The 24167-nt window shown below is 40.3% G+C and overlaps 1 protein-coding gene across 1 annotated transcript in view; it reads right to left on the bottom strand.

Annotated features, from left to right (window-relative positions):
* Positions 1–454: 454 nt before the first annotated feature.
* LOC123757059 (mucin-5AC) overlaps positions 455–24167 on the bottom strand; it is a 69314-nt gene continuing 45601 nt past the window's right edge. Inside the window, exons 2-5 of the mRNA XM_069324148.1 lie at positions 9917–10622; positions 6216–7434; positions 1651–1784; positions 455–1365 (exon numbers count right to left, since the gene is read on the bottom strand). Coding sequence (XP_069180249.1) covers positions 900–1365; positions 1651–1784; positions 6216–7434; positions 9917–10622 — 2525 coding nt within the window. The 3' untranslated portion in view covers positions 455–899. The remainder of the gene's footprint in view (positions 1366–1650; positions 1785–6215; positions 7435–9916; positions 10623–24167) is intronic.

Below are 24167 nucleotides of genomic sequence, written 5' to 3' on the forward strand. Positions count from 1 at the left end.
GCCTAATAAGCCAAGTTTTCATGAATTAATTGTTTTTCGACTACCTAACCTACCTAACCTAACCTAACCTAACTTTTTGGGCTACCTAACCGAACCTAACTTATAAAGATAGGTTAGGTTAGGTTAGGTAGGGTTGGTTAGGTTCGGTCATATATCTACGTTACTTTTAACTCCAATAAAAAAAAATTGACCTCATACATAATGAAATGGGTAGCTTTATCATTTCATAAGAAAAAAATTAGAGAAAATATATTAATTCATGAAAACTTGGCTTATTAGGCAAATTGGGCCTTGCATAGTAGGCTGAAAAGTGCGTTCTGGCTACTAGGTACGACATATATATATATATATATATATATATATATATATATATATATATATATATATATATATATATATATATATATATATATATATATATATATATATATATATATGTATATATAACCAGCTGTATAGTGTTTCCTTAAATGTAGTTCTTAAACATGACTAGGACCTCTTATTTCGAATGTTACCAAAATCTTAGTTTCTAGGTATCATGAATCATTGAGCTCAGCATTTGCCGGATTGCAGCTTTTGAAGTATTTAAATATAATCATGCAACCTTGCTTTGCAATTTAATATGTAATTCTAGATTAACAAATGCTAATTGCTATATTATATTAGTAGCTTTGACAATCAATTCCCGACTGTCTATGTGATTTGGCACCGTACCTTTTCTTTGTCCTTATATCCCAGCTCAAAATCCGTCCTTATATAATATCTAAGTGCTATATAGTCACTCTAACTTAGCGCTGTTTCCTGATAATTATCTAGTAGCTTCTGTATAAAATGTCTAGCATTGCCATTGCTAGAATATCTAACTAGACGTGAGTGCTGTTACTGTAGCACAGGATAGATCAGAACTGCGTGGTGCTGGTACTGGTGGTGTTGAGGGTCGAACTGCCGTCCAGGCTGATGGGGTCCGAGGCGCTGTTGATGAGGTACTTGGTAAAGGCGTTATTGGTGGCGATACTGATGGCGTCCGTGGTAGTGTTGGTGATGGCGTAGCTGACGGGGTCCCTGGGGTGAGACGCTGGCGTGAGCGTGTGGCGCGTGACGGTGCTGGGGGACATACCCGTTGGCGTGGTGGAACTGGGGGTCATGTAGTTGGGCGTGCCGCCATTAGGGGTGGTGATGCTGGGCGTATCGGCGGCGGTGGTGACGGTGGCGTCGTAAAGAGCGTTCTGCGACGGACACGGCGAGTTGTTGGTCGAGGTCTCGTAGTTTGGATCTTCAGACACGATGCTGTAGAGCACAGGGATAGGAGAGGGCGGCTTGCCCCGCTCGTCCCGGACATCCCCTAGCTCATGGGCAGCTGGACATCTGGTGGACACAAACACATAAGAAAACTAGAGAATATTACATACTTGTCAACATTTAACGATCATAGTGTTGCCTTTACATTGATAATTGCTTACTGTACATGATGGTTAAGCGGGAAACAGATTTATCAAATTTTTATCAATTATATAATGATATTCACGAAAGATAAATATAATATAACCAACAAAAGGGAAACAGGGAAGGCAATGAAGTATGTTTAAGATTCACCCCCAATATATTCTTTCCTTAACCCGAGCCTCACCCCTCCCCCCTCCCAATACCTACCTGACGCAGCGCCTGACGAAGATGATGATGCCCACCAGGGCGAAGATGGAGAGGGAGAGGGAGAAGAAGATGATAGAGTTGTTGGCATGGTTCTTGCCCCTCAGATGCGGGCCCGGCGGCGCCTCACTCTCGTTCTGGCGAATATTGATAAGACTAATAACAAGAAGGGAAATAATATATTTTAAGTATAAATTTTAAATATAAATAAAATTATATATATATATATATATATATATATATATATATATATATATATATATATATATATATATACAGTACTACTAATAATAATAATATTGCTGATACACATAATAATAATGTTAAAAATAAATAACAATAATAATTCATATCTTGTTCAAATGTTATAATTAAATCTATACAAAATAATGCACCTTGTAATAAATTCAATGATTCTATTAAACATTTATATTTATCAAATTTAGGTTACACCTGCCATCATTCAAAATGGAGGATATGGTGGGGGGGGGGATAAGGAAATGTGACCAGTGGGGGTCACCAGGACTGTGATGTTGGTCCTCAGATATATTCGGGATAATAATAAATCGTGTTTGTCACTACATCAACAAAATACAGCTGCCAGATTATGAAATGACCAAGATAAGCAATTGGTTATTGACAGTCAGAGGAAGAGGACTTGTGTGTGTGTGTGTGTGTGTGTGTGTGTGTGTGTGTGTGTGTGTGTGTGTGTGTGTGTGTGTGTGTGTGTGTGTGTGTGTGTGTGTGTGTGTACAGTAATAATGTCACAAGCTGTAGGTGTGTGTTATGTCACAAGCTACAGGTGTGTGTGTGTTATGCCACAAGCTGCAGGTGTGTGTGTGTGTGTTATGTCACAAGCTACAGGTGTGTGTGTGTGTGTTATGTCACAAGCTACAGGTGTGTGTGTCACAAGCTGCAGGTGTGTGCGTGTTATGTCACAAGCTACAGGTGTGTGTGTGTGTTATGCCACAAGCTGCAGGTGTGTGTGTGTGTGTGTTATGTCACAAGCTACAGGTGTGTGTGTCACAAGCTACAGGTGTGTGTGTCACAAGCTGCAGGTGTGTGCGTGTTATGCCACAAGCTACAGGTGTGTGTGTCACAAGCTACAGGTGTGTGCGTGTTATGCCACAAGCTACAGGTGTGTGTGTCACAAGCTACAGGTGTGTGCGTGTTATGCCACAAGCTACAGGTGTGTGTGTCACAAGCTACAGGTGTGTGCGTGTTATGCCACAAGCTACAGGTGTGTGTGTGTGTGTGTTATGTCACAAGCTACAGGTGTGTGTGTCACAAGCTGCAGGTGTGTGCGTGTTATGCCACAAGCTACAGGTGTGTGTGTCACAAGCTACAGGTGTGTGCGTGTTATGCCACAAGCTACAGGTGTGTGTGTGTGTGTGTTATGTCACAAGCTACAGGTGTGTGTGTCACAAGCTGCAGGTGTGTGCGTGTTATGCCACAAGCTACAGGTGTGTGTGTCACAAGCTACAGGTGTGTGTGTTATGCCACAAGCTGTGGAAGCGCCGTTGTGAACAAGGAGTTACGCTCGCCATAACTTTAATTGTATTTGCTTATGGTGACCAGCCTAGACCAAGTTTAGAGATTAAATAAAGTTTTGATTACCTAGCTTACCTTTATTGTTAATATGATGTTGATAATGCATTAAATTGCTTCATGTTAATTTATTCCAGCCTTGTTGGCTGAATAGTAGTTCTTGCACAGCCTAATATGCAAAGTTACTTTGCGGGAGAACAGTGAAATAATTTACAAGAATGGTTATTCACAGTTGCATTATATGTAATTTGTATATTGCATTTACAGTAATTAAGGTGATTAATGCATGCTGTTTAATATAGAAACATATGTTTGCCTTAATTACGGGTTGCATTGAATTCTATACAGTATATTGTACCAGGACTACATGTCTTACATTTGCATGTTGATTATATTTTGAAAATTTATGTAGCCAGCATACCCTGTGATATATTTTGATTTACTAATGTTGGGGGAGCTAATGTTGGGGAGCCGGTCGGCCGAGCAGACAGCATGCTGGACTTGTGATCCTGTGGTCCTGGGTTCGATCCCAGGCGCCGGCGAGATTTAGACTGTGTTGGGCTGTCTACCCTTCTAGCTCTGGCCGTACCATAGCTAACCTCCTAAGTATACTGTAAACTTGATGTTCTAGAGTAGTCAGCGAGTGTATATATATATATATATATATTCTCCCCTCTGAAAAAACGTTGATGAGTTACAAGCAATTTATCCAAAATTAATAAGTCAATATATAATATATGCGCTGGGAGGAGGAGGAGGAGGACCAATTACTGCAAAATTTAGATACCGTCAACTCGTTTATCAAAGGAAGTAGAGAATGTCACGAATATTTAACCTGAGATTGTTCTTCGTGACTGGGGGTGTAATTACGAATTTAATTAATGTTACAAATAACCATAACTCAAGTCAAATTAACGGCACTTTAGGCTTCGTAAAACTACGTCCCAAATTTCTTTTGTCTTTGCTGTCATTTACTTTGGAAATTAGCTATTATTTAAGTTCCATGTACTTAATATTTAAAAGTCAAGGACCAAGAAAGATACCGTAAATTTTTCTCATATACAAGACTATTTATCTATATTTTATAATAATAGTAGATGATACTTATTATGGGAATCAAGAACGAGGAACCTGAGTTCTCTACGATACTAAAACATAACATTGCACTTATAATAGAGTAAGTACTGTTTTGTATTTGGTAATAAATGTACAAAACTGTTGCTTAACAAGAATTTAAACACGTTTCTAAGTATGTCTGAGTCTCAACATAGACTTGGGGGGGTCAGGATTGCGCCTTCATTTGATAATTACTTACTTGGGTTAGGATTAACAAGGCAATTACTTATGCTTCTCCGCTTGCGACACCAGTAGTTAACACGATCATTGAGGATTATTAAAGGTTACGAACTACGAAGCCCTACGAGGTTATCCACAGTATTAATAACTTACGGTTGAGGACGATCTTGGAGCTTGTAAACTGTTTGATAAAAAACAAACTGAGCGGCCGTGCCCCAGGTGAGAAGTACAGACCTCTTATAAACGGGCATGTAATTGCTCCGTAAATCCTACGGTTTATTAATGATAGCCAAAGAAATAACGGAGGAAATCTCCAAAATCTCTGGAAATAAAATAACCTTGGTAGTCGATATTCTTAAATATTGATATTTACCACCTCGACTCGGGCCTTACTCAAATCAAGATGCCTTAATCTGAGTTATTATTTTAATTTACAAAGTTTTTCCCACAGTAAAGCCTCGATTAAGCCTATGTGAGAATATGCTTAACCGAAAATATGCTAAACCCTTGTGAACATATGATAAGAAAATTATTTAACGTTTTTGCTTAATTAGAATGATGAGACTTACATGCACTAACGCGTAGAGCAGATAAGAACAAAGATATACACGAATAATTCCTACCTTGGACACGAACCAACACTGGCTGCTGCTACTGCAGGAATACGTGCACGTAGGAAGAGGAGCGGAGACACGTGCACATAGGAAGAGGAGCAGGAATACGTGCACATAGGAAGAGGAGCAGGAACACGTGCACATAGGAAGAGAAGCAGGAACACGTGCACATAGGAAGAGAAGCAGGAATACGTGCACATAGGAAGAGGAGCAGGAATACGTGCACATATGAAGAGGAGCAGGAACACGTGCACATAGGAAGAGAAGCAGGAATACGTGCACATAGGAAGAGGAGCAGGAACACGTGCACATAGGAAGAGGAGCAGGAACACATGCACATAGGAAGAGGAGCAGGAACACATGCACATAGGAAGAGGAGCAGGAACACGTGCACATAGGAAGAGAAGCAGGAACACGTGCACATAGGAAGAGGAGCAGGAACACGTGCACATAGGAAGAGAAGCAGGAACACGTGCACATAGGAAGAGAAGCAGGAACACATGCACATAGGAAGAGAAGCAGGAACACGTGCACATAGGAAGAGGAGCAGGAACACGTGCACATAGGAAGAGAAGCAGGAACACGTGCACATACAAAGAGGAGCATTAGTACGTCAACCTATTTTATTACCACCGCTGCTAAGAGAATAAGTTTTGAGCTTATTTGAGTACTCCAATGCTTCAGTAAAGGTTAATTTGGAAAGCCAAGTGTAAATCTATTCATTTGGTTTATTATTTCAAACAATCGGGAACTGGAAACCTGTTAGGCTTATCGAGATCCCCCCCACCTAAACCTTCCATAGGCTTCGGCTTCCATTTACTATTTGGTAAATAGAGACATTTATTAGTTAACAGGTCATTGACTATTAAGCTCAACTGTAGTCCCATCTGGTGAGTAAATTAAATAGGATCATACTACATTACTTTACAGTAAATATCCGATGTTTTACTTGAAGTACTTAATAATCTTGAGTATTCAGAGAGGGTAAACTGAAGTAATACTGCAGGAAATGCATTACGATATTTACACGGAAAGTTATATAAATATACTGACATAGGGTTACAATAAATATAGACACTAGGTAGATACAACTGAGGCAGTGTTTCTTACCTTACCATCCGTGATGAAGATATAGTTCCCTTCGTAACCATTGTGGAGTGAGCGGTTTGTCTCCCCTGCAGGCAGGGTGCTGGTGGAGACCACCCCAGACCCTCCACCACTCCCTCGGTCCTCTCCAACAATTGCTTGTATGTTGGGGAACTGGTGGGTGGGTGTGTTGGTGCCACGGAAAGTCTTGGTGACTTGTGTGTTTCTGTGTTGTAGCGTTGTGGTGTGTTGTGTGGCAAACTGCGGGCACTCGGGCGACAGAGATATATGATACAGATTTATTTCTTTCGCTACAACGTCCTCGCTTGTAATGTAGGGCGTGTCACCGCACAGAGGAATATTGTTGTATATCGTCTCGTTCATCTTCACTAAGAGATTATCTGTGTGGAGAGCCACGCGTGTCCGCTCTCTCCTCAAGACGACGCCAGTATAGTAACTGAAGGTCACGATCCACGAACCTCGAGGATCAGAGAATATGGAGTACAACTCACCCGAGGAGCTGGGGACCCAGACGCTGCTCTCATGGTCGGCCTGCAGGGTAAGTAACGTCCGCGTCCCCGACACTGTGTTCAACTTCACCAACCGCAGGGAGGTCCTCAAACTCTCCAGTTCCTGTAGGAGGAAGAGAGCGCCGCGATCATCGCTCCAGCTGCGTATGGTGCGATGTAAATCGAACTGTTTTTCCTCCCTTCCCGGCACCAAGTTCAAAGCAGACCACTTGCCTCTATGGTCCAGCTTCCATAGTGTCTGTCTGTCGATGCTGTCGCTCTTCCCTACAGCAGCTGGCGATCTCCTGGCGGTGGTTAGCAGCCAGAGGGCGTCACGATGTCTGCCACACCAACTGGCGATCACAGATGCCGCTCCCGAAGGAAATACAACCCCCTGATCTTTGTGGAGTCTTCGCCAGGTATCATTTCCGTAGGGCAAGAGCCAGGTGATAGTGGAGGACCTGTTTGCACTATAGAGGGCTACTAGACCATGGGACCACGGGCAGAACGCCAACGGGTCTGTAACTGTAGCTTTATCACCACTCATAACTTGCCCAACATTATCACCAGCAGCAGCGGGTAACGGCGTTGTAGGCTGAGAATGCCGTTCCATCGTGTTCTGAGGGCCTCTATCCTCACCACCTGGCTGAGCCTGGTTGCTATGTTGCCCAAGAGCCTGCCAGGTGAGGGAGGTAAAGTTCAGCACCCACACTAGGCCTGGCGACACCTGAGGCCTGACAAGGGAGGATAGAGAAGGTCATTAATGTTGTTTATAAATGCTACCGGCATATATATATTATTATTATATAATATATATATATATATATATATATATATATATATATAAATATATATATATATATATATATATATATATATATATATATATATATATATATATATATATATATATACACCTAGGTAATTTAAATACCGGTATGTATATTCACAAGTTTGTCTTCTCGATGTTTATATATCAATATCTGCATGTACATCTCGAATGAATCTTTTTTCCTAAATCTACATATTTTTAATGCCAATAGTATATATATATATATATATATATATATATATATATATATATATATATATATATATATATATATAAAATCTGCCAGCCCGCCACTGTTAATACAATACCTTATCGAGAGTCAGGAACATTACTGTTTGATTGATTACTTTTATGTGTTAATAGGCATAAATTGTGTCAATAGGAGGGTTACTCAGTAGACAAAAATATTATTCTTGCAAGGCAGGTTTAAGTCTAACATTTGAGGTTTAAAACTCATGCTCTGTGATGATAGAGAATTTTATAAACTCTATGTAATGTAGTATTTCCTTTGTAAATTGATGTATATATATGCCATTTATACTGTACATTATTTAATAAAGAGAGAAAATACAACGCAAACGAAACAAAGGCAATATAGCCTAGTTTGATATATTGGTGTTAGGTTTCAGTCCTATCAGTTGCAAGGGTAATTAAATCTTTCACACGCTTTCTAACTAACCAGAAAGACTCAAAGTAAGCTCGTAGTATATGCATTGAAAAATGGGCTACACCTCTTAGGTATATACACCACATGACTATTTAGAGAAGTGCCTAGAGAACACACCAAAATAACCATAGCCTAGCTCTTTAGAAGTGGTAAGAGGGCATTTAAAGCAGTATAGAGAGGATTGAGCTGTCATACTGGATTGAGCTGCCATACTAACATCGAAAATAACTTACACACACACACACACACAAACAAATAATTAATACACAGTGTGCTGATAACCAGTCCAGCTCCGGTACCTGGTTCATGGCCAAAAATCCCCAATATAAAAGCAGTTGGGTTAGTCCCATTTGCGCCTCAAAAGCATTACTGGCCTAGCCCACAATAGTGACACGAGAGCTTTACAAAAGAAGAGAGTATATAGCCTCTGCTTCCTTTATAGCCTTCCCTTCTCACGTGAAATCGAGCGTGGCGCCTGTGTTAGGTTTATGTCCGCCACCCGCCACGCAATTTCAGACTTCCCAAGATGGTTCTTTCACTCTACGAACACAATAACAACAACTACTACTTATTATTTATAAATTTCTTTGCCTTCATGAGGTCACTAAAGTGGGATTAAAACCTCTGTAAAGGATTTAATGAAACATTCCGCTAATTGAAGTTTAGAAACCGCCCATCGCATAAACACACTTGTTAATTAATACCAAGAATTTGGTTTCTTTACTGTGGCTACTGAAGCAGTATTAACTCTGGGTTTAAAATGAGAAATGCAGATTTTTGATACACTCGAGAGAGAGAGAGAGTTAAGGAACTGTGGATGTCGATATAATAGTATTGAGGCCGCAAGCGTAGTGAAATGCTCAGTACAATTGCACTTGTGCACATTGTTATCATCATATGATTATTTTAACGGCGTGTGTGTGTGTGTGTGTGTGTGTGTGTGTGTGTGTGTGTGTGTGTGTGTGTGTGTGTGTGTGTGTGTGTGTGTGTGTGTGTGTGTGTGTGTGTGCAGCATTTTTTGAAAACTGTTATCAAAGAATATTAAACTTGCAAATTACATTTTTTCTTCTGGTGACTTTGAATGGATAGGGAAACAGAGTGCAAATTTTAAAGTTGTTATAGAAAGTATATTTTTATTAGTAACTAACGCAACAGATCCGTCCCCCTTACTAAGTACAACTTGACCAGTGACTTATGTATGCTATTGGTCTAGTAGATAAAACGAAAACTGAACGAATAAAGAAGACATTCAAACCGAGGATAGGACGAACCCAAGACGAGGATTGGACTAGACTAGGATAATTTAAGGGCGAGGATAGGGCTAGCCTAAAACGAACCTAGAACGAGCCCAGGTATGTTGATACGAAGAGTGAACAGCTGGAACTAATGACGAATGTGATTTTAAGGATTTACAAGTAGAGACGGACTTCTGTCTTCATTCACCATCTCTCTCTCTCTCTCTCTCTCTCTCTCTCTCTCTCTCTCTCTCTCTCTCTCTCTCTCTCTCTCTCTCTCTCTCTCTCTCTCTCTCTCTCTCACTCTCTCTCTCACTCTCACTCTCACTCTCTCTCTCTCTCTCTCTCTCACTCTCACTCTCACTCTCACTCTCTCTCTCTCTCTCTCTCTCTCTCGCTCTCGCTCTCGCTCTCTCTCTCTCTCTCTCTCTCTCTCTCTCTCTCTCTCTCTCTCTCTCTCTCTCTCTCTCTCTCTCTCTTACCCTCTCTTGTAGGAGGTAAGAAGCCAGAGGTTGCCACGGTGGTCCGGGCTCAGGGCAATGGAGCCTCCTGCCTCTCCGCCCCAGCACACCCCCGGCGAGGTTGGCGATGATAAAACAGACGCAGAAGGCGGTGCCGGCGAGGAAGATGAAGGCCCTGGCGAAGGCGATGGCCACAAAGACGTATGTGGAAGCAACGATGGCGAGGGGAAGGCAGCAGAAGTAGACGGGAGGACAGAAGTAGTGCCGAGAGGTGTAACTCTCAGGTCCTGGAAAGCTGTGATGTTGGCCACAGATTTGTGGGATGGGGCGAAGGTGCTTTCTTCGTGGCTGATGGAGGAAGAGGTGGAAGTGGAAGGGTAGGGGGGAAAAGAGGAGTGGAAAAGGCTTTGTGCGGTCTCTAGAGCCGAGCTTCTGAGGGACGTTGAAGTAGCAACATCAACGAAATCTGCAGAGGAAACGAGTTCGGAAGCCCGTGAGAGGGCGGGCGAGGCGCCTGAGAGGTCTGAAGGTGTTTCTGAGAGGGTTGGATACGATTCTACGATCGCCGGAGACGGTTCCGAGGGAGTTGGAGGTGATTCTGAGATTGTTGACGATGGGTTTACGATGGATGAAGGGGCAGGAGAAGACGAGGGTGGTGGTGGAGGTGTCCTTGAGAAGAGGGGGAGGGGGGTAGAACCCTGGGAAGAGAGAGCGCTTCTGGACACACCTGGAAAGAGAGAGATGTTGTTAGTCTTAAGAAACATGTGCGAATATCTCTCCTCTCTCTCTCTCTCTCTCTCTCTCTCTCTCTCTCTCTCTCTCTCTCTCTCTCTCTCTCTCTCTCTCTCTCTCTCTCTCTCTCTCTCTCTCTCTCTCTCTCTTTCTCTTACTATGCCAATATCATGTCATGCATACGAATAGTAATAACAATACTGAATAAAATGATTTCACACAACAATTCAAAAGTTAAAAATTCTCGGATTTTTGTAACTGCATCTGCTCCGGATAATCGCATAGATATTGACCGCTTAGCGAGGCTGTAAGATGATTATCGTGCCAACTGCTTCACAAGAGCTGTAAAATTAAAATTACTGCGCATTTTTTTTAGAGAATGAGTTAGGTGATGTGCTGGAATGGGGTGGGAGAGGAGTGTAGATGATGGGATGGGGTGTGTAATGATAGGTGGTACAAGGACATGGAATGGGGGGGGGGTATGTTGAAGATGAATTAGAGTAACAAACGAACAACCCATCTCCATCCAGCACCTCGATCCACTCCTAAGTTCAAGTATGTTTCTTGAAACAAGAAAAAAATACATCCCAAAGGGATTGAGTAGCTTAGGCTATTTCTACCCCGCATGACTCCTAACCTCTGAGCCTAAGAACAATTACAATTTGGTTGTATTAAATACAAAACAAACGTTTAGTAACTACATACATTGCTGTTTTATGATTTGAAACAGTGTAGAGAATGTACTGTTAGCATGCGTAACGTGATCCAAATTCTCTCTCTTGAACTCTCTCTCTTCTCCTAATAACACATCACGATTTTGACGTGTACGGTCAAAAACTAATGAGAAACTTAAGGTCAAAACTAATGTACAAAAAATGTTAGCGGCTCGCGAAATTGATCATTGCAGTTGGTAACGACAATGAAGGAACATTGGAGTTAGTAAGACTATACCAGTTGTAGTGCTAATAGATACACAGATCCAGAAACTGATACAGCAGAAGAGTTTGGGGTGAAAATAGAGAGAGGCTGCCTCGTATGTACCCCCATAGGGCCTCTAATATCTTATGTTCTTCTTTAATGACTATAAAAAGTACGCTGAAAATAATAAAGAACCAAGACTATTACTGGAAGAGGGAGGGCATGGAGGGAAGAGGGGGAGAATCGGCCGATAAGATATAACCTTCCTGGAAACTGAGCTCATCCATCTCCTGACACTCTCTCCACCCCCTTCCTCCCACCACACTACATCTCACCCTCCCCTCCCCCCTCCATCACTGTCCCCCCCCCCTCCTTTACAATCTCTCCTCTCCATCCACATCAAATTGACTAATCCCTCTGTACCCAGAGCCTCGCCCTCTGCTTCTCATCGAGTATCCCACTGAACCAATTACTCAAACAAATCCCCCCTTTACCACGAAGGTGCGGCGACTGACAGTGTAATTACCTAAGGGTAATTATCTAATTGTAGTTACAGGATGAGAGCTACGCTCAGGATGACCTGTCTTCCAAGTACTCTTATTTTTTTTGGTCGTATAGCGCATTGAAATTTCTGACGGTTTTGGCCTCCAAACCAGTGTACTCACCTATTTGTGCTTGCGGGGGTTGAGCTTTGGCTCTTTGGTCCTAATGTGTGTATGTGTGTAATTACCTAAGTGTAATTATCTAAGTGTAGTTACAGGATGAGAGCTACGCTCGTGGTGTCTCGTCTTCCCAGCACTCTTTGTCATATAACGATTTGAAATTACTTACGGTCTTGGCCTCCACCACCTTCTCACCTAATTTGTTCCAACCGTCTACCACTCTGTTGTTTACAAACGTGAATTTTCTTATATTTCTCCGGCAGCTTTGTTTCGTTAGTTAAATGTATGACCTCTTGTTCTTGAAGTTCCAGGTCTCAGGAATTCTTCCCTATTAATTTTATCGATTCCAGTTACAATTTTGTACGTAGTGATCATATCGCCTCTTTTTCTTCTATTTTCTAGTTTTTGCATATTTAATGCCTCTAACCTCTCCTTGTAGCTCTTGCCCTTCAGTTCTGGGAGCCACTTAGTAGCATGTCTTTGCACCTTTTCCAGTTTGCTGATGTGCTTCTGAAGATATGGGCACCACTCAACCGCTCCATATTCCAGCTTTGGCCTAATAAAAGTCGTGAACAATTTCTTTAGTATTTCTCCATCCAATTCTTGAACACAGGGATGCCTGAAAAATCAGTTGAAGTGGAATGCTGAGCTCAGGTGCACATTCTCTCAGAACCCATGGTGAAACTCCATCTGGACCAACTGCTCTGTTCTTACCTAGCTCCTTGAGCATTTTTTCCACTTCATCTCTAGACACCTCTATGTGCTCTATGTTGTTCTCTGGAATTTTTATTGTGTCTGGTTCCCTGAAGATTTCCTTTTATACAAACACATTTTGGAATTTTTCGTTTAATGTTTCACACATTTCCTTTTCATTTTCCGTCGCTCTACCGTGAATCTGTTTCCCATTTTCAACCTCTGAATATCATCCTTTACCTGCAATTTGTTGTTTGTGAATTTATAGAATAGGTCTGGTTCAGTTTTACATTTATTCGCAATCCCTTTTTCAAAATATCTTTCTGCTTCTCTCCTCACTGCAGTGTAGTTGTTTCTCGCATCTTTGTATCGCTGGTATGTGTGTGTGTGTGTGTGTGTAAAATTTTAATCAGTAAAAGCCATTATAAGTCTGGCAACTTCTCAAAATCTTTGTTGGCCCTAAGGGGCAAGAGAGAGAGAGAGAGAGAGAGAGAGAGAGAGAGAGAGAGAGAGAGAGAGAGAGAGAGAGAGAGAGAGAGAGAGAGAGAAAGAGAGGGAGAGAGAGAGAGCATGAGAGTAACAATAAGAATAAGTATGTAATAAATATTATTCACATCCGTTCTTCCAACTCTGGGCATTGTGTTGTAATTTTTTGTTTATCCCTGAAGAAAGTGTAATTATTTTGTTTTCATCTCTGGCAACTTTTTTGGGGCGTTTTCTTTAAACAAAATTATTTTGTACATGTGTCGCCAGAGAAGAGTGTGTACATAAAGTTGAATTCATTATTATCAATTTTATGATGGGTATTTTAATACCTAATTTTATAACTGCAAATATTTACTTTATAATGTTATTATTGCTAGTAGTAATAAGAGTAATATGATAATTAATAACTTGCGAGTTATAGAACATACACGAGTAATTAAAGCGAGTAAATAAAACATATGCTTGTTGACTTGCTGGTAAGTATATTAGCACATATGTATGGAGATGTGTTCCCTGCTTCGCGGCGTGTGTATTTGAGTGTATTTGTACAGTGTATTTGAGTGTATTTGTACAGTGTATTCAGTGTATTTGAGTCCCGGACTATGTTCAGGACTAAAGAATACTTACTGGTTGGTCAGTAAGGTATTGTGGTGGCTATTATAACCCCTTTCAGAGGTTGATGGGGGCCTTTAGTCCAACACCTGACCATTTCAGATAGCGGCCATAAAGAGTCATAGAGCTGAAGTCTAACATAACACTTATGCAAACAAATGTTTTGTTTGTAAGAGAGAGAATATGATTAAATGAACAAATCCACAAAGGCCATGACGAGGGTTCGAACCTACGTCCGAGATCATCCCTTTTCTCGGATGCTCATGAAGTTGTGTAGAGAATGATACGCTTATAAAACTATCCTCACTCAACCTTTCAGGGAGAATGGTCTTGGGTACAGGACGGGCATAGGCTTGTCGGGGTCGGCTTAATTTAAATGCTTTATGAAATATTTGCATTTATTACACACAGAAATCACACTAACGTGATGTATCAAATGAACAAATCTTTGTTCATTTGCATTTATAATGCCCCCCCCCCCCTTCTTCAGGTTTTCATGGTATCAAGTGTAATATATTTAGTGTATTTCACCTAGGGTTGTTAATGCGTCGTAGTAAATTTTCTGATAGATCATACAGTTGTTTCAGTGCTTCTGAATATAAATTTTGTGAGAAAAGGGGAAGGACGAATGGGACACGAGAGGGGAAAAGTGAAGAGGGGAAAAGGGTGGTGGAAAGAGAAGGGGAAAGAGAACCGGGTACCTTGGCATACCTATAAAGGCAAGAAGCCTTTTATATATATATATATATATATATATATATATATATATATATATATATATATATATATATATATATATATATATATATATATATATATATATATATTCTCTGTCCATGACTACAGTATATTTACTGGCTCGCTGGTCGGCCAGCTGCTGGTGTGTGGAGCATAATTACCCCCCTTAATAAGGCATATTAAGTGGAGTAATATTTACAACAAAACGTATATATATATACGTTTTGTTGTAAATAAACAAAGTATACTCCAGTACACTCCACTTAATAATGTATATATGTGATTCATCACATGATTGGTGTAGCCAATCAAGTGATGCACTTTGCTGGTATTTCCTGCACTTAACTCGTGAAAATAGGCACTCGCTTTCAATTACATCTGGACATATTGTTTTATTCTGAGTTGACTTCCTTGCTGGTGAATTAATTTGTTGTTGTATTCTTTTTAATTTGCAGCAAGTATATATATATATTTTTTCCCCATCACTGTCTGCATTTCTATGGCCAAGGAAACTATTCTTTGACAAGGTGGAAAACTCAGAACTTTTTAAGAGAAGCGTTAGAACGTCGACTTTACAACGAGCCAACGACAATCTTGTTTTCCAAAAAACAACGTTTTTTTTATCTTTGTTTTCTATGCTGCAGGTACAAATAGGTGAGTACACTCACAGCACAGAAGCCACAGAGTGCAAGAAGCCTCACTCGTACTGCCAAACACCTGACACAATACTGCATACTTTACCTCTACACCTGAACCACACATGTGGCCATCCAGACAGGGCAATTGTGCACACACACACCTGTCACAGGTACAGCTACACTGGTCCCCCCCATCCTAAGTTATCCTTGCCTAACCTAACCTTACTTTTAAGCTAATATAGTCTCATCTAGCCTCGCCTAACTCAACCTTAATAAATAAGGCAACCTAATCTAGCTTTATTTAACCTAACTTTACCTAAACTAACCCACTTTAGCCTAACCATGTCTCTCTTAACGTAAACTAATCCAGAAACGTTAATGATAACGTTTTTCGTAGAAAATTAACACTAAATAATGCATAATTCACGTGGATCTCAATAGCCAACGACATACATCAATTTCACGAGAATTTGCAATTGTCAGTCTCTTCAAATTATAAGACTGTCAGCTATTGTATATCTTTACTTATGTAATAATCCTAAAATAATTATACAAATCGGCATCAGTAAAAGTAGTTTATTATTACTTATTGGCATTAAATACTGTGTATTTAGCCTAATTAATAACTATTTAGGCTAATTGATAAATTAATTCCAGGCAAGTCCTTGAGGAGGCGCGGAGAGACAGATTTGCTATCCCCATTGAAAGTAACAGTAATGCTGGTTGACGGTGTGGTTAAGGTCTGGTTGAGGGACACTACCCTAAACAGCTCCAAGTTACTAACCAATCCCACACAGCACAAGAAATTAACATACTTGGCACATTTCACTATCAGAGATATCATGCCCACTCTGCCCTGCATTGGGTGTAATAATGTGTTCATAGTTCCAATATTGATTATAAAACGCTTTTATTAGTTTAAACAAAAATCGAACTCCAGCACAAGTTATATCTTTGACCGACAGAGACACACGACGCTAAAGACACTCCCCCACGATCATATATAATACGATTCCATAGAAAGTCTCGGCATCTGAGACGTCGTCGTCCAGTCCTTAAACACAACCACACACACACACATACGCCAAGATTCTCGCATCTTAGAAGGGATAGTGGGCAACTCTTATTTGTTTACATTCTCTTGGCGGGAAATGTCTGATGACGGGAAATTCTCTTGGCGGGAAATTCTCTTGGCGGGAAATGTCTCGTGGCGGGAAATTCTTTTGGCGGGAAATGTCTGATGACGGGAAGTTTTTTTGGCGGGAAATGTGTGATGACGGGAAATTCTCCTGGCGGGAAATGGCGGGAAAACAGATGACGATCGTGCCAACCGACGCTCGCAAATTCCCCGCAGTAACGAACAGGCATGTGGCATAAAGTGCCTCTCTAGTGCCACACAGTGACACTGCGTATTGATGCAAACTAAAATAAAATATTGGAATTGTAACTTTTTTTTATTTTTTGAATCTGAACGCGGGTAATATTCTTCAGGATCCCTGTTATTCAAACCATTTTTAAAATATATAAATTAATAACAGTTTGGAAGCAATAAAATTAGGATGCTTTGTTAAAAATAATTTTGGTAATTTTGTTGTCCAATGTTACTTTACTAAATTTGTCTAATGAAAGTGACTCACCCTAATAATTATATTATCGACCGTGTTCAAAATCAAATTTATTGACACCGTCATTAAATTGTTTCATTCATTTTCATGTATTGTATTATTATTATTAGTTGATTGGTTCACATTTGAGAAGAAATGACCATAGGCGTTCCCTATTAACACGAATGATCATAGGAATTCTATCGTATTAACATAAATGATCTCAGTCCTAGTTTAGTGATGCCACACAAGATAAAAAGGGCTAGGTGCCTGACAGCTGAGCGGACAGCGCTTCGGATTCGTAGTCTTGAGGTTCCGGGTTCGATCCCCGGTGGAGGCGGGGACAAATGGGCAAAAAGTTTCTTTCACCCCTGATGCCCCCCCCCCTGTTACCTAGCAGTAAATAGATACCTGGGAATTAGACAGCTGCTTCCTGGGGGATGTGTAGCAAAAAAAGGAGGCCTAGTCGAGGACCGGGCCGCTAGGACGCTAAGCCCCGAAATCATCTCAAGATAGGTTACTATTTTGGTCTTTGAGAAAAAATAAAATAAAAATTGATTCAGGACATGTGCTCCACGGAGCGCCATCACAGATTTCCGATATATACTACATATATAGTACATATATACTACACTATATATTCTTCTTTTGATAATTACTTTCAGTATATATTTATTAATTCAGCAACTGGTCAGAAACCAAAGTATGAGAACGCTGAAAAAAGCCCAACTTCAAATTGGTCTAACGGTTATTTTTTTGGTCCAACCAGTTAACTGGACGCGTTACAAATATGGATAACCAATCAAATTTGAAAAGCAAAATGACGAGCTTCTAGTGCTACGAACATCAGGCGGGTAGCCATTCACCGGCCAGATATACGGTTAACGTTATCCAATCAGATGGCTGGAAATTTGATGCGCCGAGAGCTTATTGCGCCTAGCATCACCCAATCAGCCAATGAGGGACAAGTTACGATTCGGAGATGGCCAATCAGGAAACCGAATGGCTCGCGCGGGATTATTCAAGAAAATTCGAATTGGATATTGCCAGTATTGTCAAGTAACCTTTATTATTATTGTTACGCGCTTCTTCGTCTTTTCTTATTCTTATTTCTTTGTATTATTTGTCCTGTTAATAATATTACGTATTCTTACATGTCGTTTCATTATATATATACAAATAAGAGAATATTTAAAAATTATATTAAAGTAATATAAAAACATAAGGTATATTTTCCTTCTCGGTATATATTCATGGAGAGATTATTTTAATCTTGGACTAAAATTTTAGTCCAACATGTATATATATACTTCAGGACTAAAGTATATTTGCTGGTTGGTCACTCACTGGCTCACTTCATGCAGGTCGGCGTTCAATCCCCCGACCGTCCTCAAGTGGTTGGGCACTATTCCTTCCCCCCCCCCCGTCCCATTCCCAAATCCTTATCCCGACCCCCCTTCCCAGTGCTACATAGTCGTAATGGTTTGGGACTTTCTCCTCATAGTTCCATTCCATTCCAGTGCGGGTGGTTCCTTGGTTTGGTGTTGGGCCTAAGGCCTATCAACCTCTGGAGGGTTTTTAAGGCCACCACAATGGCTTACTAACTACTAATGATGGTTCAGGTTTTATTTTTTTTAGTATGCCAGTTTAGGCTATTTCCAGTAATAGAAAAAGTTATTTTTTTTTTAGTTTTTGTAATATTTTTTTTTTAGTTTTTGTAATATTTTTTTTTTAGTTTTTGTAATATTTTTTTGTTGTATTTTCATAGTTGGTATAAGTAATATTATTATTGTTTGGGAGTTGGTTTTGATTCCACTGGAAAGTATTTTCATTTAAAGTTAATCTATCCTATATCACTAAAAACTACTTTGTCGCACAGTACAAAAATGCGGAAGTTATGAGATTCTTAAGTCTTGTGTAAGTGGAGTTTTTAAATACTTGAAGTGCAAACTTGTAAAGTCTTTGAATGTTATCTCTTGTGTGTTTATATTTAGTGTACTGATAGCTAATTGTAACTCATGAGGCAATGTGTGAATTCTATCATCCACAAGATGATTGTAACTATGTATATACAGCGAGAAGCGAGGTACGCTCGTTAGGGTATGCGTTCGTATGTATTTCAGTCAAGGTGCGTTCTCATTGGTTGATTGGTGAAGATTAAGCCAGCCAAGAGGTGGCACGGGCATGAATAGCCCGTAAGCGTTCTCACTGATCTTGAGAAGTATTTGTATGGAGAACTTCAGTACGGAGAGATGTTAAATGATCACCAATGGAATCTTGTTGACATGTATTACTTCTTAAGGCGATATAACAAGCTTTTGTTTGAGTTCTACACCGTTCTGCAGCTTCCATATGAAAACAGTACAATATGCGATACTAAAATTTTATATCAAGCTCTCTCTCTTTTTTTTTCCTGAGACCCCTTTATATGTCTATTCCCCTCTAAAGAATATCTATCACCCTCCCCACGTCAACACCTTCCCCCTCACAAAAAAATGTTGTCTATCACTCTTCCCCGAAAAAAAAGATAATTCATGACCATTATATCCACTCCCTTGGACATTATAGGAGGAAGCCGACACCATTACATTGGTTCAGATGATTGATAAAGATTAAGCCACACACACAAAAGGTGGCACGGGCATGAATAGCCCGTAGACATTAGTTCAGTCCAGCGCTCCTATATAAACACGCGGGAAAATCAATATGCTCGGTAACGGGCCGGGGCCCGCCCAGAGCGTAGTAAATAACGCTGGCTGTAAGGGCGAAATTGATATTTCACTTACGTAAGATTTTCACTCATACCTGTTTTATAGGTTCCTGTTGGCTGTACTACAATGAGGGGGGATTAGTTTTTACCGTTATTGCCTGTTCATATATATTGTATAATTGTTATGTATGTTTTGGTAATTTGTAAAAATTAGAAAATAAATGGAAGACGATGGCTTGACGACCAATTAAAGTATTAAGTATAATTAACGAGGGTAATTAAAGAGCTAGAACAAACGACTGTGAACATTATTAAGAGGCTGCTATAATATATACGCGTATATGCTTTTAGCTCTGCGTATGTACATTATATATTATCAGTCATTTGTATGTAAGGCTGTGTGTATGTGTGTGTGTGTCTTTTCGCGAAAGGGTGTATGTAAGTTTTGTGTAAGAACTATATGTGAGTGTGTGTGTGTGTGCATTTTGTGCAATTTTGTATGTGCGTTTTGTGTAAGGATCTATGTATTTGTGAATGTGTGTTCTCAAATAACTCATAGGCCTACCTTCGGCTGACTGGAAAAGTTGGGTTTTATAGTATTTAATGACTTAGAAATGACCTCATGTGAAACTTGGGTCATTTATATATATATATATATATATATATATATATATATATATATATATATATATATATATATATATATATATATATATATATATATAATTCACGGAAGCCATATTCCCTGCTGGGATAGCTGTCCATTAGGCAGCTTATTAAGATCTCTTACGCCGCAATCATTTCTCCCCTCTTTTCCCTTCACTTATTTTTATTCAGCCAGACCCAATTCCATTAGTGTTTTTTCCTACTCCGATCCTCTCAGTATATTTTTGTTTTACAGCCCTGTGTCTCATCTGAGTTTATAGATTCGTTCCGTGTTCTCTCACTCCCGTGTGTGTGTGTGTGTGTGTGTGTGTGTGTGTGTGTGTGTGTGTGTGTGTGTGTGTGTGTGTGTGTGTGTGTGTGCGTGCGCGCGCATTTCCAAGCGTCCTTTCATCCTTGCTCTTTGATCGCTTTCGTCTGTTCTGTGGGTTTACTGGTCAGAACGACTTGCTTCTCTCTCTCTCTCTCTCTCTCTCTCTCTCTCTCTCTCTCTCTCTCTCTCTCTCTCTCTCTCTCTCTCTCTCTCTCTCTCTCTCTCTCTCTCTCTCTCTCCATTTTTCTTGTGCTTCACTTTTTTCCTTAGACGCGCCATCCAATCAATGCTCAGCTCTCAAACCCCAAGCAATCAGCGCGTCGCCTTACAAGTTGCTAACCTATCACCGCTGGGCTTGCAAACCCCCAACCAATCTCGGCTGGACATCTAACCCCAACCAATCAACGTCATTCTCGCAAGCCTCCCCCTCCCATGCATACAAATACCTCAATCCCACATAAAGAGCACAAACCATAGTTGATGAGAAAAATCCTAAAACGTAGCGGAATTTAAAATTATTTCACCGATTTAACCGAGAAATACCGAGAATGAGCCGAAACCAACCGATGTAAAATGGGGTTTTCACCGTCACTAGGATTTCCCAGTAATGTTGATTCAAGGGAAGAGAGAACACCCTAATGGGTATCCAAGATTAACGTTATTTTAACGCTAAATCCCTGGATTTAGCCAATAGACAACACCGTCTCACGCCTCTGAGACGACGGTTAATATAGCGGTGTTGACCACTCCGGCGGACTTGCTATATATAGCCCTTAAGGCTCGCCACGCGAGGCTACCTGCAAATCTTGACCCTTCTCAACCTTCCTCCTTCAAAACGAGTATTGACCAAACATGGTCAGAAATAGTGGACACAACAAGAATAAACTAAAAGCGGAATTAAAATATACTCTACGGTATATTGATTATAGAGTTTACTGCAAGCAATAATCTAGAACTAATCGTTATTATTATGAAAAAGAATCGGTATGTGTTAGAATTTTTCAGTATTTATTGTAAAAATAGACGTTGTAAGAGGATATTGTTTGAGATTGTGGACTAAAATAGTCACACAGACTTGCCTGTATGGTGTTGGTTAATACTAAGAAGAGCTAGAGGCATAGTTACTCTTGAAGCAAGAGTTCAGGTGTCTGGGGACTCTTGAAGCAAGAGTCCAGGTGTCTGGTCACTCTTGAAGCAAGAGTCCAGGTGTCTGGTCACTCTTGAAGCAAGAGTCTCGGTGTCTGGTCACTCTTGAAGCAAGAGTCCCGGTGTCTGGTCACTCTTGAAGCAAGAGTCCCGGTGTCTGGTCACTCTTGAAGCAAGAGTCCCGGTGTCTGGTCACTCTTGAATCAAGAGTCCAGGTTCTTGGTCACCATAAATAAGTAAATAACTAAAAATAAACAATAACGATAATAACACAACAACGGAACGATAACGATAACAATAATAAGCAAGTTCGATAACAATTTGGAGATAACAAGTAATTCCCCCTCTCGCTAATCTACAAGACTTCGGGGCAGGATAGTGCAAACACACTCCCACATCTCATTATTACCCGCAGTTGGTCGATAATCCGCGTCGATTGCACGCAACAATGGTCCCTTTGAATTACCTTATTGGGGGGGGGGGGGGGTGGAATGCTGATTTCAAAGTATTGAAACTCGATAGTGGCCTCAATGCCTTAAGGATCACTATTGCAATACTCATCATACAGAGAATACATAATGTATTCCCAAGATATACACCTGTCAAAATACATACAGAACAAATCATGCATCGTTTGTTGAGTGATTGGGTGTCTGTTCATCAGCCAATGTTGACACGAGACAATTTACCTGAATACGTTCCTACGGTAATGGTATTAAATAGCATTATTCTCTAGTATAATAATAATATTATTGTATTTATTGTTATTATTTTATTCATCTGGGCTCTAGGGGAGACTCGAACCATGGATCCCACGCGTGTGGGAGGCAGAGAGAGGCTCTATCCCCTCAGCTATGAATAGCCTTAATAGGGAAAAAAATTCCAGAAGCAACTATTGCTGCCATGCTGGCATTTTAAACGTTCCATGACTACTATGTAAACTGAAGCTCAGAGAAATTAGTGATCCACGCCCGTGTGATATAAAAAATAATAATAATAATAATTATTATTATTTTTATTAAGATCTACATGATATCTTAATCTTCAGATTTATTTTTATATACTTGCTTCCCGAATGGACCTCAGAAGTGTAGCTTGAACCCATTTTCTTTGTATGCCAAGTCCACACTTGACAAAGGAAAGTGTTGGCCCCGTTCTTCTGCCTCAGTTTGTTTGCAAACACTTGTCTTGGAAGGCATCTTACCCGAGTGTCGTTCATGTAATTTATCTTGTGAGTCCCTTGTGTTGTTAAGTCCATTCAAGCTCCTCAGTAATTGTTTCTTAAAAACAAGTTATTCATATAATTGTATTCTCGGCATTAATTTCTTATCTACTTTAGTCAGCCCTATAATTTTTGTTCATTAAATTGTTGCCAGTTCGTATCTTTTTTTTTTTTTAGTGATCTGTTGGTTTCCTGGTTTTAGCGAGTCAAGAATCAACAGTGAAATAAGTGCGTCGTCGTGTTAATTTTTAATTATGCAAATTCACAATTAATATGCAAGCTAAACTTCCCAAAATCTAATCACATCTACACTCCGTTGCTCATAATCATGAGCCCGGCCCACCACCACAACAGTCTGATGAAGCAGTCGTTTAGGAAGATGTAAGGAACAATGTCTTTTAAGGCCGGGGGGAAAATTCACGAAGCAGTTACGCAAGCACTTACGAACCTGGGGCCAGATTCACGAAGCGGTTACGCAAGCACTTACGAACCTGGGGCCAGATTCACGAAGCGGTTACGCAAGCACTTACGAACCTGGGGCCAGATTCACGAAGCAGTTACGCAAGCACTTACGAACCTGGGGCCAGATTCAGGAAGCAGTTACACAAGCACTTACGAACCTGGGGCCAGATTCACGAAGCAGTTACGCAAGCACTTACGAACCGGGTGTCAGATTCACGAAGCAGTTACGGAAGCACTTACGAACCTGGGGCCAGATTCACGAAGCAGTTACGCAAGTACTTACGAACGTGTACATCTTTCCGCAGTCTTTGACGGCTTTGGTTACATTTATTAAACAGTTTACAAGCATGAAAACTTCCCAATCCACTGTCGATATTGTTATAAACAGCCTCCTGGTGCTTCGGAGCTCATTAACTGTTTAATAATTGTAAACAAAGCCGCCAAAGATTGAGAAAAGATGTACAGGTTCGTAAGTACTTGCGTAACTGATTCGTGAATCTGGCCCCAGGTTATTTTGGGATATGAGGCTCCAGTGTGGAGTCCCTTTCTTGTAACTATGCTGGATTAATCCATGAACTGTAAAATATGAGTTATGATAATAGATTAAAGTTAAACCTCACGTCATTGGTATGGAAATTAAACAGAGGAGACTTCATCACCATATACAAAATAC

Source organism: Procambarus clarkii, chromosome 13, assembly GCF_040958095.1.
Source record: "Procambarus clarkii isolate CNS0578487 chromosome 13, FALCON_Pclarkii_2.0, whole genome shotgun sequence".
Lineage (NCBI taxonomy): Eukaryota > Metazoa > Arthropoda > Malacostraca > Decapoda > Cambaridae > Procambarus > Procambarus clarkii.